The sequence below is a fragment of the Aquila chrysaetos genome, chromosome 20 (assembly GCF_900496995.4).
Source record: "Aquila chrysaetos chrysaetos chromosome 20, bAquChr1.4, whole genome shotgun sequence".
Classification (NCBI taxonomy): domain Eukaryota; kingdom Metazoa; phylum Chordata; class Aves; order Accipitriformes; family Accipitridae; genus Aquila; species Aquila chrysaetos.
This window is the reverse complement of record NC_044023.1, coordinates 16580348-16605461: the sequence shown is the minus strand read 5'-3', so window position 1 is coordinate 16605461 and position 25114 is coordinate 16580348. Positions and strand designations below refer to the sequence as shown.

At 45.6% G+C, this 25114-nt stretch overlaps 1 protein-coding gene across 1 annotated transcript in view; it reads right to left on the bottom strand.

The window, feature by feature from the left end:
* Positions 1 to 407: 407 nt before the first annotated feature.
* Positions 408 to 25114, bottom strand: part of SYNPR (synaptoporin) — a 111996-nt gene continuing 87289 nt past the window's right edge. The window contains exons 4-6 of the mRNA XM_030043729.2: positions 12066 to 12264; positions 2957 to 3148; positions 408 to 2189 (exon numbers count right to left, since the gene is read on the bottom strand). Coding sequence (XP_029899589.1) covers positions 1923 to 2189; positions 2957 to 3148; positions 12066 to 12264 — 658 coding nt within the window. The 3' untranslated portion in view covers positions 408 to 1922. The remainder of the gene's footprint in view (positions 2190 to 2956; positions 3149 to 12065; positions 12265 to 25114) is intronic.

Sequence of the window (25114 nt, the reverse complement as noted above, 5' to 3'; positions counted from 1 at the left end):
TTGTCCTCTCTACAGCTCAAACATGGCTTTCCAGCAATCCACAGAACTGGGATAGTTAGCACAGAACTGGGATAGTTACCACAGTACTGGGCTAGTCCTACTGACAGGCAGAAAGAGAGGTGAAGAGGCAGGCAGGTATTACATTGCAGAGTTTTAATTTTTTTTTTTTTTTTTTAAACTTGTGATACTGACCTTTAATGACAAACATCTGTAGAAGTGTCGCACTCCACTGTACATTAAAACAATCCTCATAAAAGTGTTGGAAAACAATAAGAATAACTGTTATTGTTAACTGTTATGTATGAACGACCAGTAAGGTCAAGCACAGGAATAGTTATTTATCTTTAATAGTTATCATAGTTATTTTGCAGTGACATTTTAATATTAACATACTCTGAAAACATGCATTGTATGCAATAACTTTATTAGGGTCAAATAGATATCACAATATAGATTCATCCACCGAGTAGCCATAAATTGGTTACAACAATCATAGAAGAGACTAAGCTGTTTTAAGCTAAGATGCTTTCAACATTACAGCTCATACAATAAGATTATATACTGATACACTTTGATTTAGAAATGCAGATGATCAGTTTTGATTAGTATATTGTGCTTCAGGCTTTCGTTTGTGTCAATGCATCCCATATGCTGTAGTGAGGAAGGGCTGAATTTCCCAGGGAGAAACCCGAACGGGCTACAAGTCTGGCTCTGGCTATTTTAGGATGAGTTCCTCTGAGCCTGGGTTATTTGGTCAATCCAGTTACATTCTCCGGTAGCACCAAGCTAGCGCTCAGAGCAGTGACAGAACAGAGGGATATCGAACAATCTTGAAACAGCATGGATGGAAAGGTTTTCTTACTATAAGAGGGTATAAAGGAATATTTATGCTTTGTAAGGTCACAACAATACATGCGGGTTTCATGTTTTGCTGTATCAAGCAACTGGGGATTTTCACATGGTTTTGTATACTGATATCTGCACCTCTGTTATCTTAGTTAAATAAATACCTTTGTAAACATATAACACAGTTACTTGGTCCTTATTCTCCACAGCTCACGTTAAAAGATTCACAAAACATCCATAGAAATAGTGATTTATAGAATGAATACTTAGCTGAGTTAAATGGAATAAACATTGGTCAGGTACCATATATACTACTGAATGCCATTTCAAGGAAAAACATTTTAGTTACAAAGCATTCAGAACTTGGGTAAGCCATATATTCAACTCTGCAAAATATATAAAAGATGCATACTTCTTTTAAACATACAGTTAACAAAATGTAGTGGCAGAAGTTGAGAAGTTCCATTTACACAGTCCAGACATTTGGTAGTATGAAACTGCTTATCCATGCACTAAATTACGGATGACTCGGTTAACTGAAATAATAGTAAAGTCTTCTGAAACAAAAAGGTATAACCAAAACAAATGCTCTGAAAAGTCACAGACAGGCAGTTCTGAAAATTTAGGTGCAATGTTACATGCATGGATATACAGAATAATCTGTAGAAATAATAGTAAACCACTTTCGTTTTTCACCAAAATGCAGAAGGAAATTCAATTATATTATGCATATTAAATACTACAGACTTGAGGCTACAAAATGCTTCTACCATCTTGACACATACAAAACTACCATAAAGTTATCTCTACAGTACATACTACAACACTGACTCCAGGTCACCACCTGCGATGAGCATATCCGCTGTATCTGGCTAGTCAGAGAAAAAAAGGCCAACTCCAGCCCACCGGCCACCTCCCATCTGCCTCAGGAGGTAGGCTTAGATCTTCCATCGACATTAAACACCGTGTTGTAGTATTAATTTATGTAAAACCCTTAAAAATCTGGCACCACTGAAACTTGAGACGTGTTAAACTCTCTACATGTGAGGGATGCAAGAGCTCGTGCTGCGTGAACCCTAAATCTGATTAGCGAAGGAGGTTGGCCCGCTCTGGCCGTAGCTCTGGGACTGGCCGTATTCACCCACCTGGCCATAGGAGCCCGGCTGGTTGTAGCCACCGGCCGGCCCGTAGCTGTCTTGGTTGTAGCCACCTTGGTTGTAGCTGCTGGGCTGCTTCTCCATGGTGTCCGGAGGGTGCCGCTGGCCCGAGGAATGCCAGCCCGTCTCCTTAAACACAAACCAAATGTTGCCTGCCCAGAGGATAAAGTTCAAGAAGCCAAAGACCTAGGGGGGGAGAAGAGGAGCTCGTCACCCGGCAGCCGCGGTCTCACAGCCCAGCCTAACGTTACGGACCCTGACGGGTCCTGGGAAAGCCAAAGCGGCTCCCAGCCCATCCTTCTCCCAAAACCTGCTGGAAAATTTTCTCAGCTTTGGAGCAAATCCCCAAATTCACCTCCCTTAGCTCACAAGGTGTGTGCTTTCCTTTTTGTCTCCAAAAAAAGTTGAGTTTTTAGGCCAAAATAATTTTTTTGTTCGAATGCATAATCTAGTTTAAAGAAACTGTGGAAAGATAAAATTGAAAGAAAATAATAAAAAAGAGAGAACCTAATTGGTCAGCTGGCTTGGACAGTTTCTTTTTTTGGTTTTTTTGTTTTTTTTTAAAAAGTTCTGAAGACCAATTTTATGTTGGTTTTTTTGAGGATTTTTAAAGGAACCTGTAAGGCACAAACCCTTTTCTTCCTAAAGGAGCGCACAGACCCCTTTTCAAAAGCGTTGCAGCGAGCAAGTTAAAAGCAGACAGGCCAACCAATGCACTTGGACAGCCGCTTTGCTTTCTCCCCGTCCCAGCCCTGCACGCTCATCCCGCTGCTGCTCCACAGCAGACAGCCGTCGTGAGTCACGCTCTGCCTTTCCCCGCAGCAAGACTGTACTTCCAATTAAATAACTTCAGCTAACTGGTTTACACCAGCCGATTTAGGTCAATACACGGGTAAAAGAGATAAAAATACGTTTGCAAGGTACGGGTGAAAAGAATAATCGAAGTCACTTACAACCGAGGTGTTGAGGCTTGACATAACAGGGCTGCGAACAGGCAAGCATTTGTTGGACTGCTGTTTGCAGGCAGACATCAATAACAGCACTTCGTCTGGGTCAGTCGCAATCTTTACATCTGACAGTCCTTTAGCCCAAGCAGATGAGCTCACTAGCCACAAGAATGAGAAGACCACTGTCACAATGAAATCCTAAAAGACAAATTAGTTAGAAGCATTATACTGGTGTGTCCGTTAGGAAGAAAAAGTATTAAAAATTACCGGAAAACTGAAAGTTTGCATCAGAGGAGGGGAAAAAACAAGAGCTTGTTACTTCATGGAAGGTTGCGATTACTGTCATCACCTACAGAGCTAATTTTCAGCTAATTTCTTGATGTGCCTAATGGGCCAGAGCCCTTTGGCTGCCATTTGCATCTCCAACCTCAAGGCCAGATTCCCACAAGCGTGTGGCCGGTACCCAGGATGCTGAGCTGCCTTGGAAACGTGGCTGTTCACGGCACCTGGCTGATGAATTGGGATCAATTAAAAAATATAGATGTCGGGAAAGGAGCTGGGCCCTCCTGAGGGCTGGCTCTCGCCCCGGGTGCTCCTACAGACAGCCGGGGTGGGTTTCCGACACGAAGCGTTTCCATCTGCGGCAGCATCTCAGGGAGAACCTGAAACTGGCTAATCCTCAGCTACCAGATGAGGAGTTTTCTCACCAGCTACAGGTAAGGCCAAATGTCCCTGCTGCATGAGCCGTGCAGCCACTAATTATCACGAGCGAACAAATAAACAGCAAGACTTGCCAGGCACAGAGACTCCTCAGCTCCTCTCTGTCCTGGTAATGCATTTGCTCCTAATTGCCATCCATGTGAAGAGAGGGGAGAAGGGGTGACGGTCCCTCCGGGATCCAGCGCCTCCGAGCAGCTCTGCTCTGAACCACTCTGCTCACTTTTCCCTTGAAAGACTCTCAGGAGCACACACAGGCATAAACTTCTCCTTGTCTTAGCCAGAACAAGTGGCCAAGTGACACTGTTGTTGTGTGGGTTTGGGGGGAAAGGAGGGAGGAGGTGTGATTTTTCAAGCTTTCTTGTGTCTTGCTAAAACAGAAGAGCCTTTCTGCTGTCATATTTCATCCCATCTGTCAGCCCACAACAGATGGTAGAGGTGCCAAAGTCTAACATACCACTAACTGCATTGCTGCGTCTTGATATCCCACCTCCCATGGGGGCTTCTTCCCCTTCCCCCTTACAAAGTAAAGGTGTACATGGAAGGAAGAGAAAATGTTCATTAAGAACACAGCGTTTTGGGTCGCTATCCAAAGAAATAAGTGATCCCTAGGAAACATCATTCTCACCTTCTACAAGCACACCTGACATTTGGGGAAGGAGCTCTCTGCGGCACCGCAGGGACGGAGGACGCGAGCCCCCGTCACGACGGAAGAGGCACCAGTCAATAAACCAGCCGCACAAGTGAGCCATGAACAAAGGATCTCTCCACTCACGCAGATGGGATTAAATTAACTGTGCTTGGATGCGTTCCCAAAGGACACATCCTTCTCTTTTAACAGTGCCACAATTTGTTTTCTGCAGGCCTGTGTCTGCCACCAAGCTTTGAGCTCCTCTGATCTCCCTTCGTGCTGCCCAAATGGGCTCTCTTGAAGAGCGTGAAGCCCAGGAGCTGACAACTATCTTAACACCCAAAGAGACTCTGGGTAGGCAGAGGCATATAGCCCAGAGTAATTTTTCTTCTCAGGGAGATTTCCAGCAAAAGAAATTACTGTATCTTATATGTCCTAGCAGTAACTGAATGAGAAACGAACTCCTAGAGGCAACAGTTCAAATGCAAACATTTCTTAAAGATTCCAGCTGGTAGAAACACCAGATATTCACTGAGCTGTGGATTATGATGGGATATGCTCTTTATTTGCTATGAGGCTTGACATGTTATCTACCTGGATGCCAAGCCCCCATATAGGTTCCGATAGACACAATAGATGGGGACACACCAGAGTTTTGGGGAATACATTTTTTAAATGACAAGAAATTCTCTCTCAATGCCACCACACTTTTAGACTCTGCAATCAGTGCGTTGGCAATAGCAATAAAATACATGCGTAACAGCAGGTAGGAATTTGAAGAAAACAGAGACAAACTGACCAAAATTGGGTTGGTCCTAAAGGGACTATGTATTTCATGTTATTTCTCAGGTCTTGTCTTCTCCATCTCACCCCATCCTCCAGGCTTCTGCTGACTTCCTCTGCTCCCCTGCACCAGGGTGTCCACCCAAGCCTAACCCTGCCCGATCCTGCCCTCTCTGCCACGAATTCCTCTATTTGAGAGCAGATCAGAGCCTTGGGGAAAGGGTCCCTGCTCCTGGGGGGGCTGGGATCAGTCCTTTTATACAGGAACTCCCCAAAACTGTAAAGTCTGGCTGGGCGCAAGAAACACACTGAGCCAGAAGGGAAAGATCGCACAGCGGGACTCGGAGAAGAAACGATGCAGCCCGTTCGCCAGCCAGCCAGCAGCTTGTCAAGAAGATAGAAGAGAAAGGCTAATGAAACACCAGGATTTTTTCAGCAGGTGCTCTCACCAAGGCTACATGGCCAGACTCAGGCTCTTGGAAGATTTGTTCCGTCTCCTCTGTGCCGTGCAGGAGCAAAATATACGACTAGAGCAAACTTGCGTCTTCCTATTTATTTTGAAACTTTGCTAACCTTCCTCTTTGGCTGGAACTTGAACCTCTCTTGTTTTCAAGTGGGTTTGGATTTCTGGCTGAACATTTTCACAGCTCTGGGTGGAACAGAGTTACAAGATAATGACATGCTGAAAATAAAAGTGAATTTCAAGCTAAGCTGTTCTGTGGCTTAATGTCTATCTGGGGAATTTCTCCTTGGTAATTAAAGCCAGAGTGTCTGCATACTAAAACAAATCTTGCATTTGAATGTTTAATATCCCCATAGCATGGGTGGTGTTTTTTTTTTTTTTTCCTTTGGAACAAAGTAATTTTTGTAGTTGCTCTCTTGAAATGGTGCCTACAGATCTCTTCAGTGTGTATTGTTGTACGGTTACGCTACACTCCTAATTGCAAAGTTTCTTTCTCAGATCTCAGCTGAGATACTTTGGTCTGCCTACAGGTGCCTTTGGGAAGGAGGCAAAATAGGAAAGTGTAGGAGAAAGCAGAAAACAAGATTTAAAATATGCTGAATATCCAAGGAGGGAGTTTTTAAGAGCCTGAAGTATGTGTAACAGAAAAAAAAAGATTCTTGCTGCCTTTTTCAAGTTGAAACTTGCTATTACTGAGTTTGCCAAAAAAGCCTACTTGGAACAATTTTATACATTATATGTTTTAGAACAGAACTGTGAATGCCTTTTCTTTTCACGGTAACTGAAACGTTTCTCCTTGCTATGAAGCTACTGGCTTTTGCAAAACGCCCGTCTGTGGAGGGGGCAGTCACTTACAGTCACTTAAGCCTCCCGAGCGCCGTTTCGGATCCCCCAGTGTCCAGCGTGATCTCACCCAGCCACAAGCATCTGCAGAAGCTGCTTGTCCACTTGGAAAGGGGACGAGTTTCGCCCGCTCCGAGCGGATCGTGGCTTCGGCACCCCCTGGAGCACTGTAACGCACGTGTCCCCGCGCGCACTCTGTGCCCTGCTCTCCCTCCCGGCCAGCGCGGTCCAAGTTTGGCAGGACAGCCCTGGGCTGTTATGTTTGAAAACATGCAGAACCTCAGCTCTGGCCTAGCCGGAGGGTGCCTGGCATCCCTGCCGCGCTCGCGCTCCCTCCTCCCTCACCGAAACGCAGCTGCTGGCCCCGCCGCTGGCTTCCACGCGGGGCTTTCCGTGCCTCTCCGCAAGCGTTTCCATCCGCTAACGCTCGCGCTACAAAACCTTTTCATTTGACAAAACCCTCTCGTACATTTACAGCATACGAGGGAGCAACTCCTCAAACGCCGAAGCCTATAAACCCTCCCAGCCAGAGCCTGTCTAGCCCGGCAGCGCTGCCAACAGGTTTCACGGACGGCCACGCAAGAGCAGAGGGAGATTTCTTTACCCCAGCAGGGGCAAACCGCTCAGAGGATTTGTTGCCACAGTCACAACCGACCTAAAAATCCAAGAACCACTCCAGCAAAAGCCATAGCCCCGGCCCTAGCCCGGAAAAGTGGCCAACAGCAGGTTGCTGCAGGCAGCAAACACCTTCCTACAGTGGCATTTTCGCTCTTTTTTCATTTGAACAAGGTCCCAACCTAGATTTTTCTGCCGAATCAAGCTTTGAAAGAATTACACGCTTCTTGCAATGGTGTACGGCCTGGCAAGCTTTCTTCTGGCAGGGACATGTAGAGACCTTTGGGAGGCACCAGCATGTACAGCAAGGTCACCATGGCTTGTGTTTCAAAAGGGAGATGACAACAGCAGGCTGAAACAGCTCTTTGAAATGCAAAGAATTATTCAGGTTATTCATAATTTCATTTTTTAACTGCAAAGGATTCAGTCTTTGTTTTTACAGATGGCTCTTTATTCTTTTCCTATCCATTTTCTAGAAAACTGGACAAAGGGGAGGAAATAAAACGTTTAATCAAAGACATCTCCAAAGAGCAGACTACGAGTGTACTTAACTCACTTGGTCCGCAACATATGTAAAGAACCAAATGCCTTTCTGCTTAATGTGATTATTCACAGGACTCCAGATGCAAGGGAAAGATCTCATCTTCTTACATGTAAGCATCTTTATGCACTGTAAGAATGAGATTATCAAGTAATCACTATAAAAATGAAGTATCTCTTTTCAGGGCTATGTCAGTCACTTTTCTTGGCTAAATAATTTTATGCTTCTATATTAATTGATTGGGATACTAATAAAGTGATTTACATTTATACATGAATGCATGTGGTTTTTCATGGCCAATCTATAACTTCCAAAAGACAAGCCTGAAAGCACATAAAGACAAGAGTTGTCAGAGTGTGCGTTTTAAATGGAGTACATATGAGGTATAGAAACTATGGAAAAAGTAAGAATTCTGAGTGATGGGTACTGATCGACCGTGACTATTCTTTCCTTTATTTTCCTACTCCAGAGGTATATGGAAGTATCTACCCCTGATCCCCTAAAACTTCAGCACAGGACTAACTGTTGGGTCGGTTACTCTCTGCTTGCAAGCAGCTGCAAACGTATAGATCTGAAGCAGGGCACCAGGACAGAGGTGCTTGGGGTGGCAGCCCCAGGGTGCAGCTCATCTCTGCTCTCACTGCAAACCAGCAATGCCTCTCCAGGGTACGAAGGGTTACACCAGTGGAAACCAGCTTAGGTTGGTCCGAGAGATGCAGATATACTGAAAACTGGTGAGATTCTGTACATCGCATTCATTAAAATCTAAGTCACCACCTCCAATTAATTTCTTTAAAACGTTTCTGGCTCTTGAGCACTAATCAGTCATTTGAGAAACTGGCTTGGACTTGTAACCGAGGCGTACACATGCATCAGGCGGGAGTTTGCAACGAAGTTAAATTCACAGCTGCAGTTTGCAGAGTTCAGAAACACACTGCACATATCTATTAGGCATTTAATCCCTGGTAAACTGCTCCTTCGTCCTTCAGCAATGGGGAATCCAAGGTCCTCTCTTAGGTTTGTCTATCTAGTATGAACCCCCCGCCCCCCGAATGATCTCTCCGTGGAGCCAGTGGTGCAAGTGGAGCGTACACAGGGCAAGGGCTCACTGCTGACAGCCCCGTGGGAAGGGGTGACTCCCACCTCCATCACGGATGAGTAACACAACTGGGGCCCTGTGTGAGCAAAACGAAGATTTTTATCCCCAAAACCGGACAGGCGACGTTAGCAACAGACATGGCTCACTGCGCAGTGAATAAGATATGCCGGTGCCATCCAAACAGCCACGGAAGGAGTTAACGGCTTCTCCTACTGGAAATATTTCCTTGCCATGATGTCTCACTTCACACTGAACGTTAAAATATTTTTCCACAGTTAAAGTGATGCTTCGCTGAGATCTCAGCACATGCAGTTGGGTTTCCCTGTATCTGTATAAACAAGGTAAACTTGAAACATTTGTGACCGAAATTTTCTCTGCGAGTTTCTCGTGACTTAGCGGTCATTAAATTCTTTATAATCCTATATTCTGCATCCAGTCAGGCCGCTGTGAGTTGGTAATGTATTGATGGTGCTCTGACTGCCTGTGCAAAGGTTTTTTGAAAAAATATTTTAAAATTTCAAGTGAAAGTTTTTTTCCCTCTCTCCACTTCTCCTGTCATACTCATTTTTCAAATCCTGAAAATTTGTCAGGAGGAAAGGCAGCCAGCTCTGAGAGGGTGCTGCTTAAAGGCAGATGTCACCCCAGACTGAGCAAATATCAAGCCAAAAGGAAGTAGAAGGCTTAAAATGGGAATGGTTTTAAATACGAAATGGTGATCAGGCACTGCAGCAGAAGCAAGGACAGATGAAACTATCATCTTCTAACTCTTCACTAAGAGGTAGAAAACCGGTAGTCTGGAAACGATGCCTGGCACACAGACCCCACCTGATGAGGAAGAAGGAGCGAGGGCTGCCCTGCCTCCTGCACCGACACGTGCTGGGGACTGCTGGCTGGACTCAGGCGTGCGCAAAGCACCTCACAGACTTCTGCAGCACTTTTCCTTGGGAGGAACAGTCTCAGGGATGAGACATACTCACACATCTGATCTGATCGATGTGTGATCCTGCTGAGTACGTCAGTTCAGTGTAGCATCTGCCTGGAGCTGGAGGATGCGTCGCCTGCCTCCTTTGCCCAACGTGTCACGTCCCTTAGGTGAGCCCTGCAGCCGTGGGAAGCTGGTTTTCGTTCTGAGTTTCCCTTGACCTTTGAATTCCTCCTGGCTACAGCTGCTTGCTTTTTCTCTGCCTGGGGCTCTGCCTTTCCCCTACACCTCCACTGCACAGCAGGACTCACACCCTGTCCCAGTCAGGCTGTGGTGCTGCAACCATTGCACTGGGCAGCCTCCGGAGAGACCAGCAAGGATGCGGTCCAGGTGAAAAAGCATCTCTTTTTCTAAAAATACCCAACACAACAGAGCTGGCAGTGCAAAGGAGATGCTGGAGCATGTGGCTGGGGCCGATGGGACTCCCCTCCTGGCAGGCGTAAGCTGAGCATTAACCCTCAGCCACTTCCCAACACCACTCACTGGCAGGAGCTGCTTTTGCTGTAGGACAAACTCAGAAGCATCTTTATATTCTGAAAAAATAAGCTCATTTAGGCTTGGTTTAAAGACTGGGAAATTGCAACCAGAGGCTTTAGTAACAGACACTGCTTAAATTTAACCTGTAGATTAAATTACAGTCCATTACACAGAATAAATTAAATCAATGCCACGTTAATGCTGTAGTGGATTGCACCGTGTATCCTGTGACAAACATGACTGCAGCAGCTGTATCAAGAAAGTCCTGGACAACGGCAAATGGCCACATCATAATCTGACATGTTAGTATTATTTTTTCTCTTTCCTTTTTCTATTGCTACACAGGATAATGTGGTTGGTCAGAAGAAAGAATTATTTCCTGCAAGAAAATGAAAATGGCAGATCTCTGCAACTAATTCTTCAATAAGACAGTTTGAAATGAGATATTACTTGATATCAACTGAATCAAGCAGAAGCAAGGCACTTTATTTATTTACTGTTTCTGTAGGGACCCCTTTATCTTGCCTGTTCTACCTCTCCTCTGTGAAGATTTCCCCTCCTTTCCTCACTGTTTTCTAGGGAGAGATGAAAGGTCCCAACAACCCCCAAATGAAGAAGATTCATTTCCTTTGATGTGGAAGGAGAATTTTTCCTTCTGTAACAATTCATCAGTTCTGAATTATGCAAACTTAAATAAAAAAACTCACATCTCCTTGCAGCAGGAAAATCTTTCCCTCAAAACCCCGTGATGCTAAGATTACCTTCCTACAGTTTAATCTTTTGCTTACCGCTACCGTAGCTGTTTCCTCTAACAGGTACGGCCTTTCTGTGCTGGTGATTTATTTTCCTTTCTGTTATATCTTTCTGATGCTCTTTACTGGTGGCTTTCAGTCACTTAAGGACAAGTCTCAGCCAAATGTCTGGTTTCTGTCAGTCATAAAACTTCAGATTTTTCTGAAATCCAGAACTAACTCATTCCTTACGTCAGTCCTCACTAAACTCCCCCTGCCTTCCCTTTGAATTGCTCTCCTCAGACCAAGACTTCAGAGAAATACTTCCTCTACCTTAGCGTAACCTTATCCTTGCAGTCATGGAGGAGAGAGCTGCCCGTGGAAGGGAGAGTGTGCCGCAGCCCTACGGCGCACAGATGCAGAGACCTGACCCAACTTCATCACAGCGGAGGACCAGCACACAGCCCTTCACAGCCTAGCAAGACCAAGGGGTATCTCACAGGGCGTGATGCACGGACACCTTGAACAAAATAGCTCTCACTGGCTTTACAGTCTTGATTTATGAGAAAGCAAATGCACAGCAGCACTTGCTTTTTATCACAAGCCTTCAGGAATCAGTAAAAAGAAAAATAAAGGCACAAACAGCCACAGCTTGACGGGTGCACAGAATGATAACTAGAAAGTGAGGAGCCTCATAAACCAGCGTGGAGACACGAATGAGCTGGGAGCTCAGGTAATACTGGAAAACCAGCCACATAAGTCTCCAAAGGAAAATAATTTGGCTGAACTCAGCAGTAATTAGCAATAAGCAATCTTCCTGGCTAGGCTTTGGTCAGGGACATGGTTTTATGTATCTGTTAGGATGATGCCTAAGATCTCCTCTTCCCTTTTTTCCCCCACCGATGAAGCTCTGTTGTCACAGATGTATGGCTTGGACCCCAATCCTGCAACATATTCATTATTTCTGTGAACATCATCACTGCAGGCAGTGGGGGCAAAGCAGGGAATCCCACAAGTACATACAAGATTAGGACTAAACTCCACCTGCGTATAGTCTCTGTTACCCTTGATGATAAAAGTTTAAATCACCATTAAGATAAAAAAAACCAGGTGAATGCAGAGATGCTTTGGACATTGGGTCATTTGGATGTCCCAGACCACGCCACAGCCTCAACCAGCAAAAAAGCAAGAGGTTAAGACCTATGCCTGAAAACGCTGCAAATGCACACTTACAATTAGAGGGCCTCTATTGTTTTCACGGTACTTGTTCTGGAAGAAGATATAAACCACGGTGGCAGCCAGCGAGTAGAGGAAGGCGAAGACTGCAATGGTGACGAAGAACTCCGCCGAAGAGGAGAAGTCCCCTATCAAGGACAGCTTTTCTCGGCGCTTGCCTTCACAAGTGGGAGCATCGAAATTCACTTGATGCAACCTGGAAAACATCCCAAAGAGCAGCAGGTGAAGTACAGAAAAAGGAAACAGTTACCTGAATAAAGAAATAAATACATTTGCTCTGCATCCCTATCTCATTCCTGATGCACATTGATCCCCTGCTTGAACAACTGGCCCTATAAGTAGTCTGTGCTCTTCAGAGCTGCTCGTACACGTGAGGTTACTGCCATGTGAGCACCTAGGTGAGACTGAGGACCTGAACACATGTTTTAATCAATCTCAGAGAAAAGTTGATGTTCCAATGTCTTGGTACAATCCCCCCCTTCCTCTCTGGGGTTTTGCCATGGCAATAACTGAAAAAGGATAAGATAGGAAATGATTTGATTCTCGAATTCTTATAATCAAGGCAGCAGAAAACAGGTCTTATCCTCTATATTAAGGCCATGGGATACCTGTGCTTGGAAGCTCACGACTTCCTTGTGTAAAACCGCCTAGTGCACAGCTATCCATGGCTGTTAGCCCATGGGGCTGTGAGCCATATAGTGCCTCTACATTAAAAGCTTTTAAAACCAAGCGGCAGCAGAAATACGCAACTTGGGTCAAAGAAACAGTCCACATGCCCTGGTTTAAGCAATCAAAGCCCTAACCTTGCACTCATGCACTGTTTGCAAGCAGCAACCGAGCTAATAGATCTGTGGTTCTGTCTGGCAGCTCCTGCCAGACCCTTTTTTGCTGTAATAATTTTAATTTCTGATTCACAAAGAGAAAGGGGATCCTTGGAGAGGGTACTTTGGCAAGTCCTCTTGCATAGCCCAGATTAGCATTAGTGGGGACATGGGGCCCCACGAAGGATCACGCTGTTCTGCTCCACACAGGGAGAGCGGAGGGGATGAAGCCAGCAGCAAGTTAACGGCAGCAATTAAAGAAGTTATGATCTGGTGCAGAGAAAAGATGAGGCCTTCTGGGAGACATTCCTCTGCTCAAGGGCAATTAATGTGTGCAACAGAGAGCCAACGGCAGCAGCAGCCATGAATATATGACTAAATAAAAAGTTAGGTCCCCAGAGGAAAACAAAGTACCCGCAGTAGAAATCACAGAAGATGGATTAATGGACATCGGAGGATTGCATGACTTTTTGCTTTTCCTGGTCCAAACTAAATGTACCCGAACGCGTAGGCAGAACCTTTTCATCAGCGGTTGATGCATAACGCCGGTTGTTTGCCTCAGGCATTTTCTTCCCTGAGCTTCTGTCGCTATAGTAGTGGTGGGATGAAAACAAGAAACGCGTCTGCCTAGATTGCGGAGATGAGCAGCGGCTGACTCGCCTCCCCTACGTGAACACAGCGAAGTCTGATGAAAACTGAACACACAAGAGAGACTCTAATGCCCATGATCAGACAGTTTCCTGAGTTGGTTTCAAAGCTTCCTGCCATCAGTGCATACACACTTTTCGTCAGGGCTTATTGTTCTTTCCTAAAGGGGGAGAAGAAAGGGGAGGGAAGATTTCCTAGTGCCTGTCACGCCAACTTTGCAGCCTGGAGAGAAAGTGGGTTTGTTTTATCCATCACCAGGATTACGGAAAGATTTGAAAGGCATGATTTGCACGGTCAGAAAAGAAAGCTTTCTCTGCTTTCCTCATGCCCAGCTGCTTGGGTGTTGTATTGACACAGAACGAAACTAGGAAGCTGGTTCAAAACCCCTTGAAAACACTGGCAGCCTCTGTGGAGTTTTGGATCAGGAAGAAACTTGACCCCATCCCTCCTTCCCCAGGGGAATGCAACGCTGTGCAGCCAGAGGCTGTGCTCATGGTCCTCCTCAGGTCCTTATCTCTACTTCAGGGCTCGAGGCTGGGTTCAAGCCAGGTTTCACCACCTTCCACCCAGCCCGTGGGTCTGCAGCCTGGGGCAGGCTGGACACCTGCGATGGCGTGCAGAGCAGACCTGGGGACCACGCTGTGCTCCCATCCCCTGGCAGACCCAGGGTTCCCCGATCAGCCCAGACTTTGCAACACAACACAGAGGCATTCAAGATCGTGTGTTTTTTTGTTTGGTTGGGTTTTGTTGGTGGCTGTCCCCCTCAAACCACCAAACGCTTAAGTAGCGTTTTCTGGCTCTTAAATAATTAACCGTGTTTGCTGTGTTCAAACTGCCACACTCGGGTACCACGGCTGCTTTTTTGAAGGGCCCCGCTGCGGGATGCGGTATCTGCTTTTCCCGCTGAGCACAGCCAGAAGGCTCCGGCCCCTCACGGGAAAGCCAGGCTTTGCTGCGACGGTGGGAGCTCTACGGTTTTATGTTACCACCTCACACTGCAAATAGGCTTTAGAGAATTGCTCTGGCCCTCACATTACTTGCACAAGCACTATGGAACTGGGCCGAGTTACATTAAATACAATCCAATTGCTTTGGGGAAAAAAAAGAACAAGGCAATTCTGTGTGCATTTTATTGTGTAAAACATGTCTTTAGGGTAGTATTTTTCTTCTTCCCTGGAGTCCTGAAATAGCACACCGGGCAACGCATGGTGTTGCAAGTAGCAGTTCAAACTCCTGCACGTACCAAAGATGAAATAACTTAAGGAATGTTTCTAACAAGATTTAGACTGGGAGTTGCTGCCCACCCCCTGCCCCTCTGACTGGCCTCAGTCACCACAGCCCCATCCAGTCTAATCACCAACAACCCACCAGCCTTTCCGAAACATGGTAAAGTAACTGAGACCACTTTTCTTTTCTATTCCCTGTTTTCCTGACTGCACCTTAGTTCTGAATCATAAGCCAGAAAAAAAAATGTTCATATATCATATTAACATCACACTCGTACCTTCCCAGCAGGGCTTTTGTGGCCAAGCATCTGTCGGGGATACCAGATCACAGAAGCCTTCTTCCATCAAGTTATTTTTATTCACTTGCTTTTCTTTTTAGATTTCCCTAGCCTCTTAAGAGGATGTGCAGTAATTGGTGCCTCTTGTGGCCACCTAACCTCTGCCCAAACAACCAAGATCTCAGTTGTGCAAAGGGCCCCAAAATAGATTGTGACTCAGACCTGGGAAGAGGAGACGTGGCAGGGAAGAGAGATGAGTGAGCCAAGCCCTGGGGTGGTTAGGGTGGATGCCGACTTCACAAGATGCATTTGAAAAGTTTCTTTAAAGCAGGGGAGGATCAGTGACAGAAAATCCAGTTTTACTAATCGAAACCTCTTTGATCTAGAATGGCATCTCAGAGAGAAAGCCCTGATTTTTCCACCGATGTTGCTGAGTCAGCCTTTCTGGGGGCAGGGTGGCTTGGTGATGACTCACAAAAAATTAATTGCCTCTACCTCTGCCTCCTACTTTTGATGTAATTCTACCTGTTCTGCCTTTTACTTCCTTGTGACTTATTCTTGTTTCATCTTCTCTTATCTCTCATTCTTTACACCCCACCTTTTCCTTCAAGTCATCCTTGGCCAGTGTCTTCCTTCTGCTGCTTTTCTTACCTCCAGCACCACCCCTGCATTTCACCTTTGCCTCTCCATGTCCTAAATAAAATCAGGAGCCCCGAGAGTGACCCTTTGCATTTTGTTAACATCTGAGCGATACTGTTGGGCTGCATTAGCAGAAGTGATTTTCGCTGATTGATGGACAATGCAAATAAGGAATACTTCAGTAATAAATTTACCTAATTAGGGAAAAAAGTAATGAAAAACCTTTCCACCCTCAAGTTCCTCTAAAAATGAGCTGGACAGTGCTTTTTGCCCTGTATTGTGCTAAGTATTGTTATTAATCGAGAAATAAAGCTGATGACTCAGGAATGTGACCTTGCACCCCACACTCAGCAGAGCAGCACTAAGGTCAGCCTTGCTGCTCATCGCTACCAACACCATCCCCTTCGCCTGCTGGGTCTGTTTGCTAACAACAGCTGCCATTGCCAAGCCATCCAGGTCCGGATTCCCTCAAATTCACTTGAATCTGAAGCAAGTCCACCAAAGGCAGTCAAGTTTCACTGATGAAGTCACAGTAATTAAAGGCTTCTGAGATTTCTTCTACCATTTGGCAAACTTTCCGTTGCCGTGGGAAATATGATGACAAGACAGCTCTATTGTCTAGCTTGACAAGATCAAAAGAAGGCAGGAATGTTTTACAGTGAAAAAAAGGATTTTTACATTGTTCCACAATAGCGAAGAGCAGCTACGTTTTCAGACACTAATTACCCCTGCTCTGAAAACAATACATGAAGCCAGACACACCGAACAAAGCCACAGCTGTGACATGTGCGTGGGGGAGCAGAAGCTGTGCTCTCTCCATGTAAATGTGAAGTTGCTTTTCCTTCCTGAACTTCCTTAGTCCAATATTCAAGCCACAATTTGCTTTTAATTATAGCCCCTCTTTTCTTCAAGCAGCCTAGTCCACCTGATGATCCTTGAGCACAAAAATGGTCAGAGCCAACCGCCCCAAAGACCCGTCTTGTCCCATGTCCCACTCTACCAGCAGACACAGAAGAGCCCAAGCAGGACAGTATGCACAAAGTGATCTAAACTTGTCTGACTCACAAAACCTCCCCCTGTAGCAATGCACAGAGGGTTTAGACTTGAAACCAACAGAACATGCAATTAACGGCAAGTACGCGCTCAAGTATTATTGATGAACCAGCACAGATTTCCTCTCCTGGGCTTTGATCAGTGTCTGGATTAATAAATAACAGATAAAGTTCTGCCTCCAAAAATTCTCAATGGGGGTTAGTGTTTCTCCATTCCTCTACTAGGATGTGGTGAAAAACAGGCAACAACAACAAAAAAGCTATCTGTTTTGGCAGGTTGTCCTATTTTCTGAAAATAGTATCTTGTAATCCACCCCCCAACCCGTCTACGACATGCTTGAGCAAAATCTGCAACACCCACACACGTGCTTGCAAAAATCCAGAGATCCATTATCCTTTCATTGGGCTTTATTTCCCCCTCGCTTGTTTCTGGTAGTCAAACTGTCAATTGTATTTACTGTCTGCAAAGCAATGAGAGAAATACACCACGGGAAATTAGTTACTGCAGGTAGCGCTCATGGAGGAATTTGTTGTGAAATGTTTATCTTGGCTGATAATCTCCAAAATGAGGGAAAAACGAAATTTCAAAACATAGTAATGAAATGCTGAAATGCACAGGGCCCCTTAGCAAGTCAAACCACTCTGTCAAGGCCCAAGAACATGACAGCGGGTTTTGCGTTCCTTTCTCTGGGATACAAAGTAAAGGCATTTCTTATAGTTAGCCCTGGAAACACTGTGGGTCCCTTGTTTCAGAGGACTATGCTGATGTGCTTTCACACCGGTGCCTCCAGCCTGCCAGTCCCTGGGCAAATGTCCCTTCTCAACGTGCCAAATATGGATTTTTCATAGGTTTAGTGGAAGAACGCTAATAAATGGGAGCCTTTCCTCTCACAGAAGAGCTCATCATTCCCATAAGACTTCCCTAGAGTTATCACCTGCATGAAGAAAAATACTTTAAAAGTAACCTTTAATACTCAGGTGAAAGTAGAAATCTGCCAGAGAAGAAAAGGTCTTTTCTTCAATGAAATCGAGGTCCATTGACTCTTCTAACACTCTTCACAGCCTTCCTCAAGGAGGAAGCGACGCACACAGTGCTCTTCCCTGCAAAGAACACTTCCCCCGGTGCTGGCCATCCCCGCACGTTCCGTGCTAAATCCTGGCTATCTGAAAGGCTGCCCACACAACAAGGAAAAGGCTTCGGGAGGGTGGATGGAGCTGAGCTCTGCAGCTTTCTCCTGCTCCCCGCAGGCCTGCTCTCTGAGGACAGACTCCTGAGGGGGGAACCCTGCAGCAATGAAGCCATGCTACGAGCTCTCATACACGCCGTCAACTCTCGCAGAGCGAGCCACTGCCAAGCAGTTGCCCTCTGTCCATATATTTTGCCAATTATAACCATTATCCGGTAATTCCCGTAGGATCTGAATCTTTGCACCCAAGCATCCTGGAGCTGTTGAAGTTAGTCTCTTTTTGAGGCAGCCAGCCTGTTAATACCACATTTGAACTGCTTGAAGTCATTAATGCTGAAGTTCTCTCCAGCCCTTCAAAGGCCAATAGCTGAAATGTTAACAGAGCCCTGGGCAGCTGCGGGGATGCGATGGGCTTAGCCCAGCAGTGGGACAGCAGGTACCACGGAGGCGACGGCTCCCTGGCTCTTTTGCACCTGAGATGTTCTGGCAAAACCAGAGTTTTCCAGCCCTTGGCTAGCAGCGACAAGACTGTTTCTAACCTGAAGCCTGCTCTCTAACAGCTCTTTTCCCAAGATGAAGAAATTACCATTTACTTGAGCATTCCTGTCCCCCACCTTTCCCACCGCCCATCTGCCACGATGCACATCTCAGCGCTGCCTGCATATGCCACAGCCATTTGAAACTGTGAGGTGCTTATCGATATTTCCTAACTGTCCCAGCAATTTTCCATACCTCACTCTACCAGCCCCCCAAAAGCGACACCCCCTCCAGACTCCCCAAAGGTGCCTTCAGTACCCTCCTCTCCTTGGTCTCCTCCCCTTCCAAAGCAGCAGCACATTAGTTTCTACCACTTACCTATCCCTACGAGATCAGTTCATTTTTCTCTGGTGAGAGGAAACAAAAATAAAATTCTCCAGCTCACTCCGCAATCCAAGCTCGGTCTTTTGTTTCTTTGCTTTCTAAAGGGTGAATGAATACAGTTTGCTAGTCAAAGAGTATTTGGAAGTGTTTCACTTTGAACTTTTGTCCTCTCAATGAAACCTCTCAATTTCTTCCCCAAAATATCCCAAAGCCCATATCTCTCTAGAATTATTCAACGCTACCAGTAGTTTCACACAAATACATACTTCATCTTGCAAACATTTATTCCTAACTCCTGGCCTGGACATTTGAACATCCTACAGATCTCCTCTTTGTCGCAGCTGCCTTTAGTGGCTTATACCCATCCAAATGCATGTCCAGAGCAGCATCACCAAAAAACCCCAGAAGATGCCGCTGCGAAGCTGACCAGGAAAGCTGTAGCAACCTATATCCTTTTCTGGTTTATGTCCAGTCAAAATAATGGAAAATATTCCTCCCCCGCCCCATATTTTCGATTTCTTTACTTGTCATGTTCCCAACCCTCACTCGCACATAGCTGTTGTGCAAACATTTGGCCAGTACTATTTTCCTACAGTACTGTTTTTAATAGGACAAGCTGTCAGCCACAGTTGCTGTCTCAACACACCCCGCTGCGTGCGCTGCGCTGGGAGAGGTGGTAATTCCCGCAGCGCCCGCAGCTCGGAGCAGGCACACCACGATGCCCACCCAGAGCTGCGCGACACGCGCGGCCTCTGCTCCATCCCTCTCCACCTCGCATCTCTTCTCCTGTTAACACAGCAAGTCGGAGGTCTCCAGGAAGGGAAGCTACAAAACCCTTCTGAGGATGGGGTCTAAAGACATCGGGATAGGGACGACCCCAGCAGCGGTGGGGAGAGGGCACCAGTGCCGCATCCACAGCTTGGGATCCCTCTTGCAGGACCTGCTCCCAGTGATTGCATTCACAAAGCTCTTGGAAAACAGCCTGCGTAACAGCTTCGTTACACTCCCGGAGGAACAAACGTCCCAGACGCGTGCCAGCCATAGCAATGAACCTCCCCAGACTGTGCACGCAACAGTAATGCAAGCCCTAGTACTCCGCCGTAGCACCAAAAAGGAAATAAAACGGCTCATTATAGAACACGCGCCGCCGGGAGCGCTCGGAAAGCTGAGTGGGTGATCCCGACCCCACTTCTAAGCCTACATCTAGACCCAGATTTATCTCCCGAGATATTTTCACAGCTCTTCTCAGAAACACATGCTTTTTCTTGCTGTGCGAGTGGAGCATAGCACTCCACTGGTCTTTACAAACCCAAATACCTTCTCAGATTGGGTACTTATATTCTTCGTGGTACAGACTGGTGGCATTGCTCTCTGATTGCCCTTTGCTGAGCTATTTTCTTGGGGTGAACTGCTTCCTAGTCACTAGGAAGCTTAGCTACTATCTCTGAAGGAAGGAAACCCTTGATTATCTTAAAAAAAGTCATTGTGTCCATGCAACAACAGAAATTAGGAGGCCTGGAAATGCCACAGGCATGAATTTGCATTGCCACATACCCGGTCCGACCATGAGATCCTGACTGAACCCATAGCTCTGATGTCCATCCTGCTGCCCTCTCCTCTGGACAGACATAAGAATCAGCTTCCAAACTAACAAGCCTCTGTGAGAGCAGAACAAAAGCTTCCATCTGAGAAAAATCTACAAAAATCTAAACATCTAGACATATAACATAAGAATAGAAAGCATAAAGCAAAGGCCTAAAAAACAGTCATTGAATTGTAATAAAACCATTTCTGAGAAGTGGGTGTATCAAATCCCCAGGCAGTGCTTTTGCATGGAGCGATGTGAGATTGCTGAGCCTCCCCTCCCTGCACCCCAGCACGCTCTGCTGCTGGTCGCATCGGTTCGTAACACTCACGCCAACTCCAGTCCACCCCGCTTTCCACAATCAAATGGGCTACGAGCCCCAAGTAAAATCAATCCAAATTCTTGGGCATCACCTGATATTCAGCCAGAACCACCTGAAAGCATAAATCCTTTGCCCTGCGAGAAGCAGGGTTCACATACAGTTCAATCTAGGTCTATAAACCCTGAAAAAGCAGCAATTTCACCTCCAAGACCAGCTGAGATAAATGCAAGAGCAATTACAGAAGATGCAGCAACATTTATTCCTTTCTATTGTATTTTAACATTAACTTTGTATTTTAACTATAATTTTCCCAAGTATATTGTCCTAAGGTACTTAAAGCAATCAAATCAAGTCCTCTGTAGAGTTTTACAGCATGACTCCAATAAAACTCCCAGTTGAAATATTTTCCTTCGAAGTACACATCAAATCCTTTTCTCAGGGAGCCCACGGGCTCGATCGCAGGCTGAGCAGCACACAGGGCAGGAGCCAAGGCAGACCTGCAGGTCTGCCGACAGACCCGCGGACAAACCGCCGGCACCTTCACACTGAATAACCCATGAAGTGTCGCTTCTGGGAGTCCAGACAGGACAGTGAGAGGTACCTCACTGAGTGGGGTTATGCTGGATGGGGTTGGATACCCACCCTCTCCAGAGTCTGTTGAATAAGAAGAAATATTGCATTAAACTCTTGGCAAATAAATTCGTGTAGAAGCCAGGTGTGAGAGGAGACCAAAGACATCCCACGTATCCAGTTCCCTACAGTCCTGGGAAAACCTTCAGGGCTGCTGCACAGCGAATGCACATTTGAGACCAGGAAAAAGGGGAACGACATGTATTTGATTGTCCCCTAGCTGGGTCACCACACACTGTCTGGGGTACGGGATCGAATGCCAAACAAAGCAAAGCTGAAGGGTTTCTGCTTTGGTTGCTTTTGTACTGGCAGCATGAAAAAGCACAAGAAGAAATTTGCAAGGGAAGTTGTAAAAAGCCTGGCTTTCAGAAAAAGCCTTTGTGGCAGGCACAGATAAAACACCATCACTGCACAATACCGCAGAGACTAGTCATGAATATATATTAAAAATTCAAATCATGAAAATGCCGCATGTATTAACAAATCCAAAAGTGACTTCCACTTTAAGAACAAATTCTGGCTAAAGTATTAATGAAGAATTTTTCTGGCACTAAAACAGTGTTAAGCATAAAATACAGCCTCTATGAAGCAAAATAAGCCAGTCTGGATCAATACCATCCAAATTCATCAAGAATCCAATTGTTTTGAGTGCCAAAAGAAAAGCTTCTACAATTTAACAAAGATTTAAGAAGCAGTGTTCTCCCCTCTCTGCTTCAGAGACACCATCTCCAGAAAGTTGCTACCACTTTCCTTCCCCATTTACTTCCCAGCCAGCTGTGCGTCCATGAGCTCTGTGTTCATGCAACGTTTGTGCATGGACGTTCGTAAGAGAAGACAACAGCTGAGCATTCTGAAGAGCTGCAAAGCAAGACAAGCCTCCTCTACGGCACCGGGGCAGCACTCAAGGATGTGTTTGCTTCAAGTTTTAAGGGATTAAAAACTACAAAGTAGAAGCTGGAGAACACTGAGGACAGCGGCAACTGAGAAGACCTCAACATCTGGAAAAGTCATCTTGTCTGCAGAGCTGCTGTCCCATGACAAGCTTACTGGCTGGAGCAGTCAGCCTCTCCCTGGCTGTGCAACAGACTGGGGACTTCACAGTTTTACAAATATTGGCAGCCAGACCTCTTTCCTCTCACCTACTCAAGCAGCGTATCATTGCGCGCCATCCAACACACCAGCGGCGTGAATGAGCAGAGATTTTGCCACTTACGTAGCCGGCCTTGGGCTGTGGCTTCTTGGCTGTGTACAAAATAAGTTTGGTACAGAAGCTAAGCCATTCATATCAGCTAGCAAATTGTGGGGGCTGTGGATGATCTCCTCCTTCGTAGGACACAGTGCATCGGTTGTGCTAAGGACCACATGCACAGGGTCAGCCTCAAAGAGAAGGTGAAGATGTGGCTGTATGAGATTTCTGGTGGTTTTCTATAGATCTCACGCAGGAACAAAGCATCAAGTGACTGGAAGCATCTCTCAGTCCCTCGCTGCTGGAAAGAGGATACTCGTATTTATCCACAGTTCAAAAAAAAGTGCAACCTGGCAGTAATAACCATCATTTGGCCAAGTTGCCAATCTTGAAGACTTCTACAAAGTGGGTTTTGAAGACTGTAATTGGGGTCAGGAAGAGGCACTCAAAACTAGAAAAGCCAGGAAGTCATCCTTATTTTTATCTGTTTTAATCATATCAGCAATGATTTCATCAAACTCCCTGACAACAGGAATTAAATTGTACATTGTTCTCACAGCCAGCCACTACTGCAGACCACAGCTGTCCAAGTACAAAAGCACAGACATTTTCTCCTATTCTATCATCTTGGTCTAAAGACAGTATTCCCAGAGCCAGTGTGGTCCTTGAAGACCCTGGACACTGGAGAACACCGATTTGCAGATTTTAATTACTTCACTAGTCTGTAGCCATGCACAAATAAACAAAAATCGTATCAGGGCTCTGAGTTATGGCATTCACTCTCTAATAATAACTAGAGCTGGTTACAAAAATGTGAAATATTCTTTCCTATTAAAAACTATGCTCATTCAAAGCTCAAAAGAAATACATTTATTCTGCAGACCTGTATCACCTTTTCCCTGGCCCAGGAGACAATGTAAGAGCAAACAGCTCTAACTAAGGCAATATGCCATTGATTAAAGCGCTCAAGCTTGGCTATGTGAACTCCTCGTTCGGGTTGCTTATGGACTTGCTTCAGTACAGAGACTTGACCAAGGTCTCTGATGCCCTCACCGACAGGGAAGCCATGTGCTGGGGCCATGCCTTAAATAGCTCAGAAAGTTCTGGCGTTCACGTCACTATGGAATAAAATCTTTTTACTGGGCTTCCATTGGGAAAAAAAAAAGATTTTGAAAAAAGGGAGCTGCAGTTTTCTGGACAGCTGTATAAATTACCAGAATGTATGAATCACAACTAAGAAAAAAAAAAAAGGTCTGTATTTCCTAGTTAAAAACACATCTTAATGCTTCAGTCTGCTTTGCACCATTAGGTCACATTAAATATGAAGAGACTTTTGTGAAGGTGTCACAATTAGAGATATCTGTATCCTGAAGGATTTATTTCCTGAATTTTGCTCAGCAGGATGCAACATTAGGCTCCTCACTTGCATCATTTCCAGTTTCCGCTCACAGTAGTTAAAACCTAGAAGTCCTTGTTAGGCAAATCTATTCAACAAGAGGCCAACATTAGGTATAAAAAGCACTGCTGAGATCAGGGTTTGAAACTGTTGTGGAAGAAGATAATTAAAGCCATGACCGAGCCCTTAGTGCCTATCCTAAAGAGCCAGTTTATATAATCGGGGTATTGATGAAAACCCCCAGCTTCCCTGATGTATTATTGAACACCTTTCCTTGTCGGTTCAGATGTTAACCCCAGATCTGCAGTCCTAGATGAGGTGGTCACAGTTTGGCAAGAAAAGGGACTAAACTGACGCAGCTTTCACGGACCAACCGATTGCAGAGCCAGAAGGGACCGCTGCGACGATGCAGCTTGTGCTCTTCGCTGCTGAACTTCACCCGACCATCCCTGCAACTCCCGTCTGTGCAAAAGCACAGCTTTTCAAAAGGCACCACGTTTTGATCTAAGGAGTTCCAGGATGGAGATTTCTCCCTTCGTTAAGCTTGAATGGGTCACGCAGAGTTTAACTAGCACCTCTCACCTTCCCGGGAGCTCTGCCAAATCCGCCTGAGAACTGGGGCATCTACATTTTGGCACAGAGCACACCTGAAGCTAGCGCAACTTCTGCTGGCTTGCTTTTGCTTCCATCTACCCTCAGAAGTGTTATGAGGCCACAATTTGCTTTGCAGAAGGGGCATCTTCTGTGTGATGAACACGGGCAAAATAAAACAGTAAATTCAGGGAGTTAAGTGACTAGATGACTTTATTCCTTCCTATCTCCCACCCTCAACTGGTGTGGCAGACCAAGACAGCTGGGAGGAGGAGAGCCTGCCATAGTTGCCTGGAAGTCAGCATTGCAGGCAGCTACTTAGGTTAAAGACTTCCTATTTATCAGCAGCTCCTGGTCTCCCAACCATAATAGACATTTATAATCTTTTGGCCAAAATGTTCTCCATTGAATTCTGAAGCAAGATTTACTACAAACGGATAATAAAAAACAAAGGCTAGTACACTCTGGCACAGAAATGTGCTAATATTAATAGAGGCTTTTTCCAAAGAAAGATAGTTGCAAAGCACAAAGAGTTAGCTGCTTTCTCCTTAATTATCATCTGTAGCTTCTAAGTAGGCAATTTAGATCTGGCTGTCATATTTCAAATGAAAGACTAGCCTACCC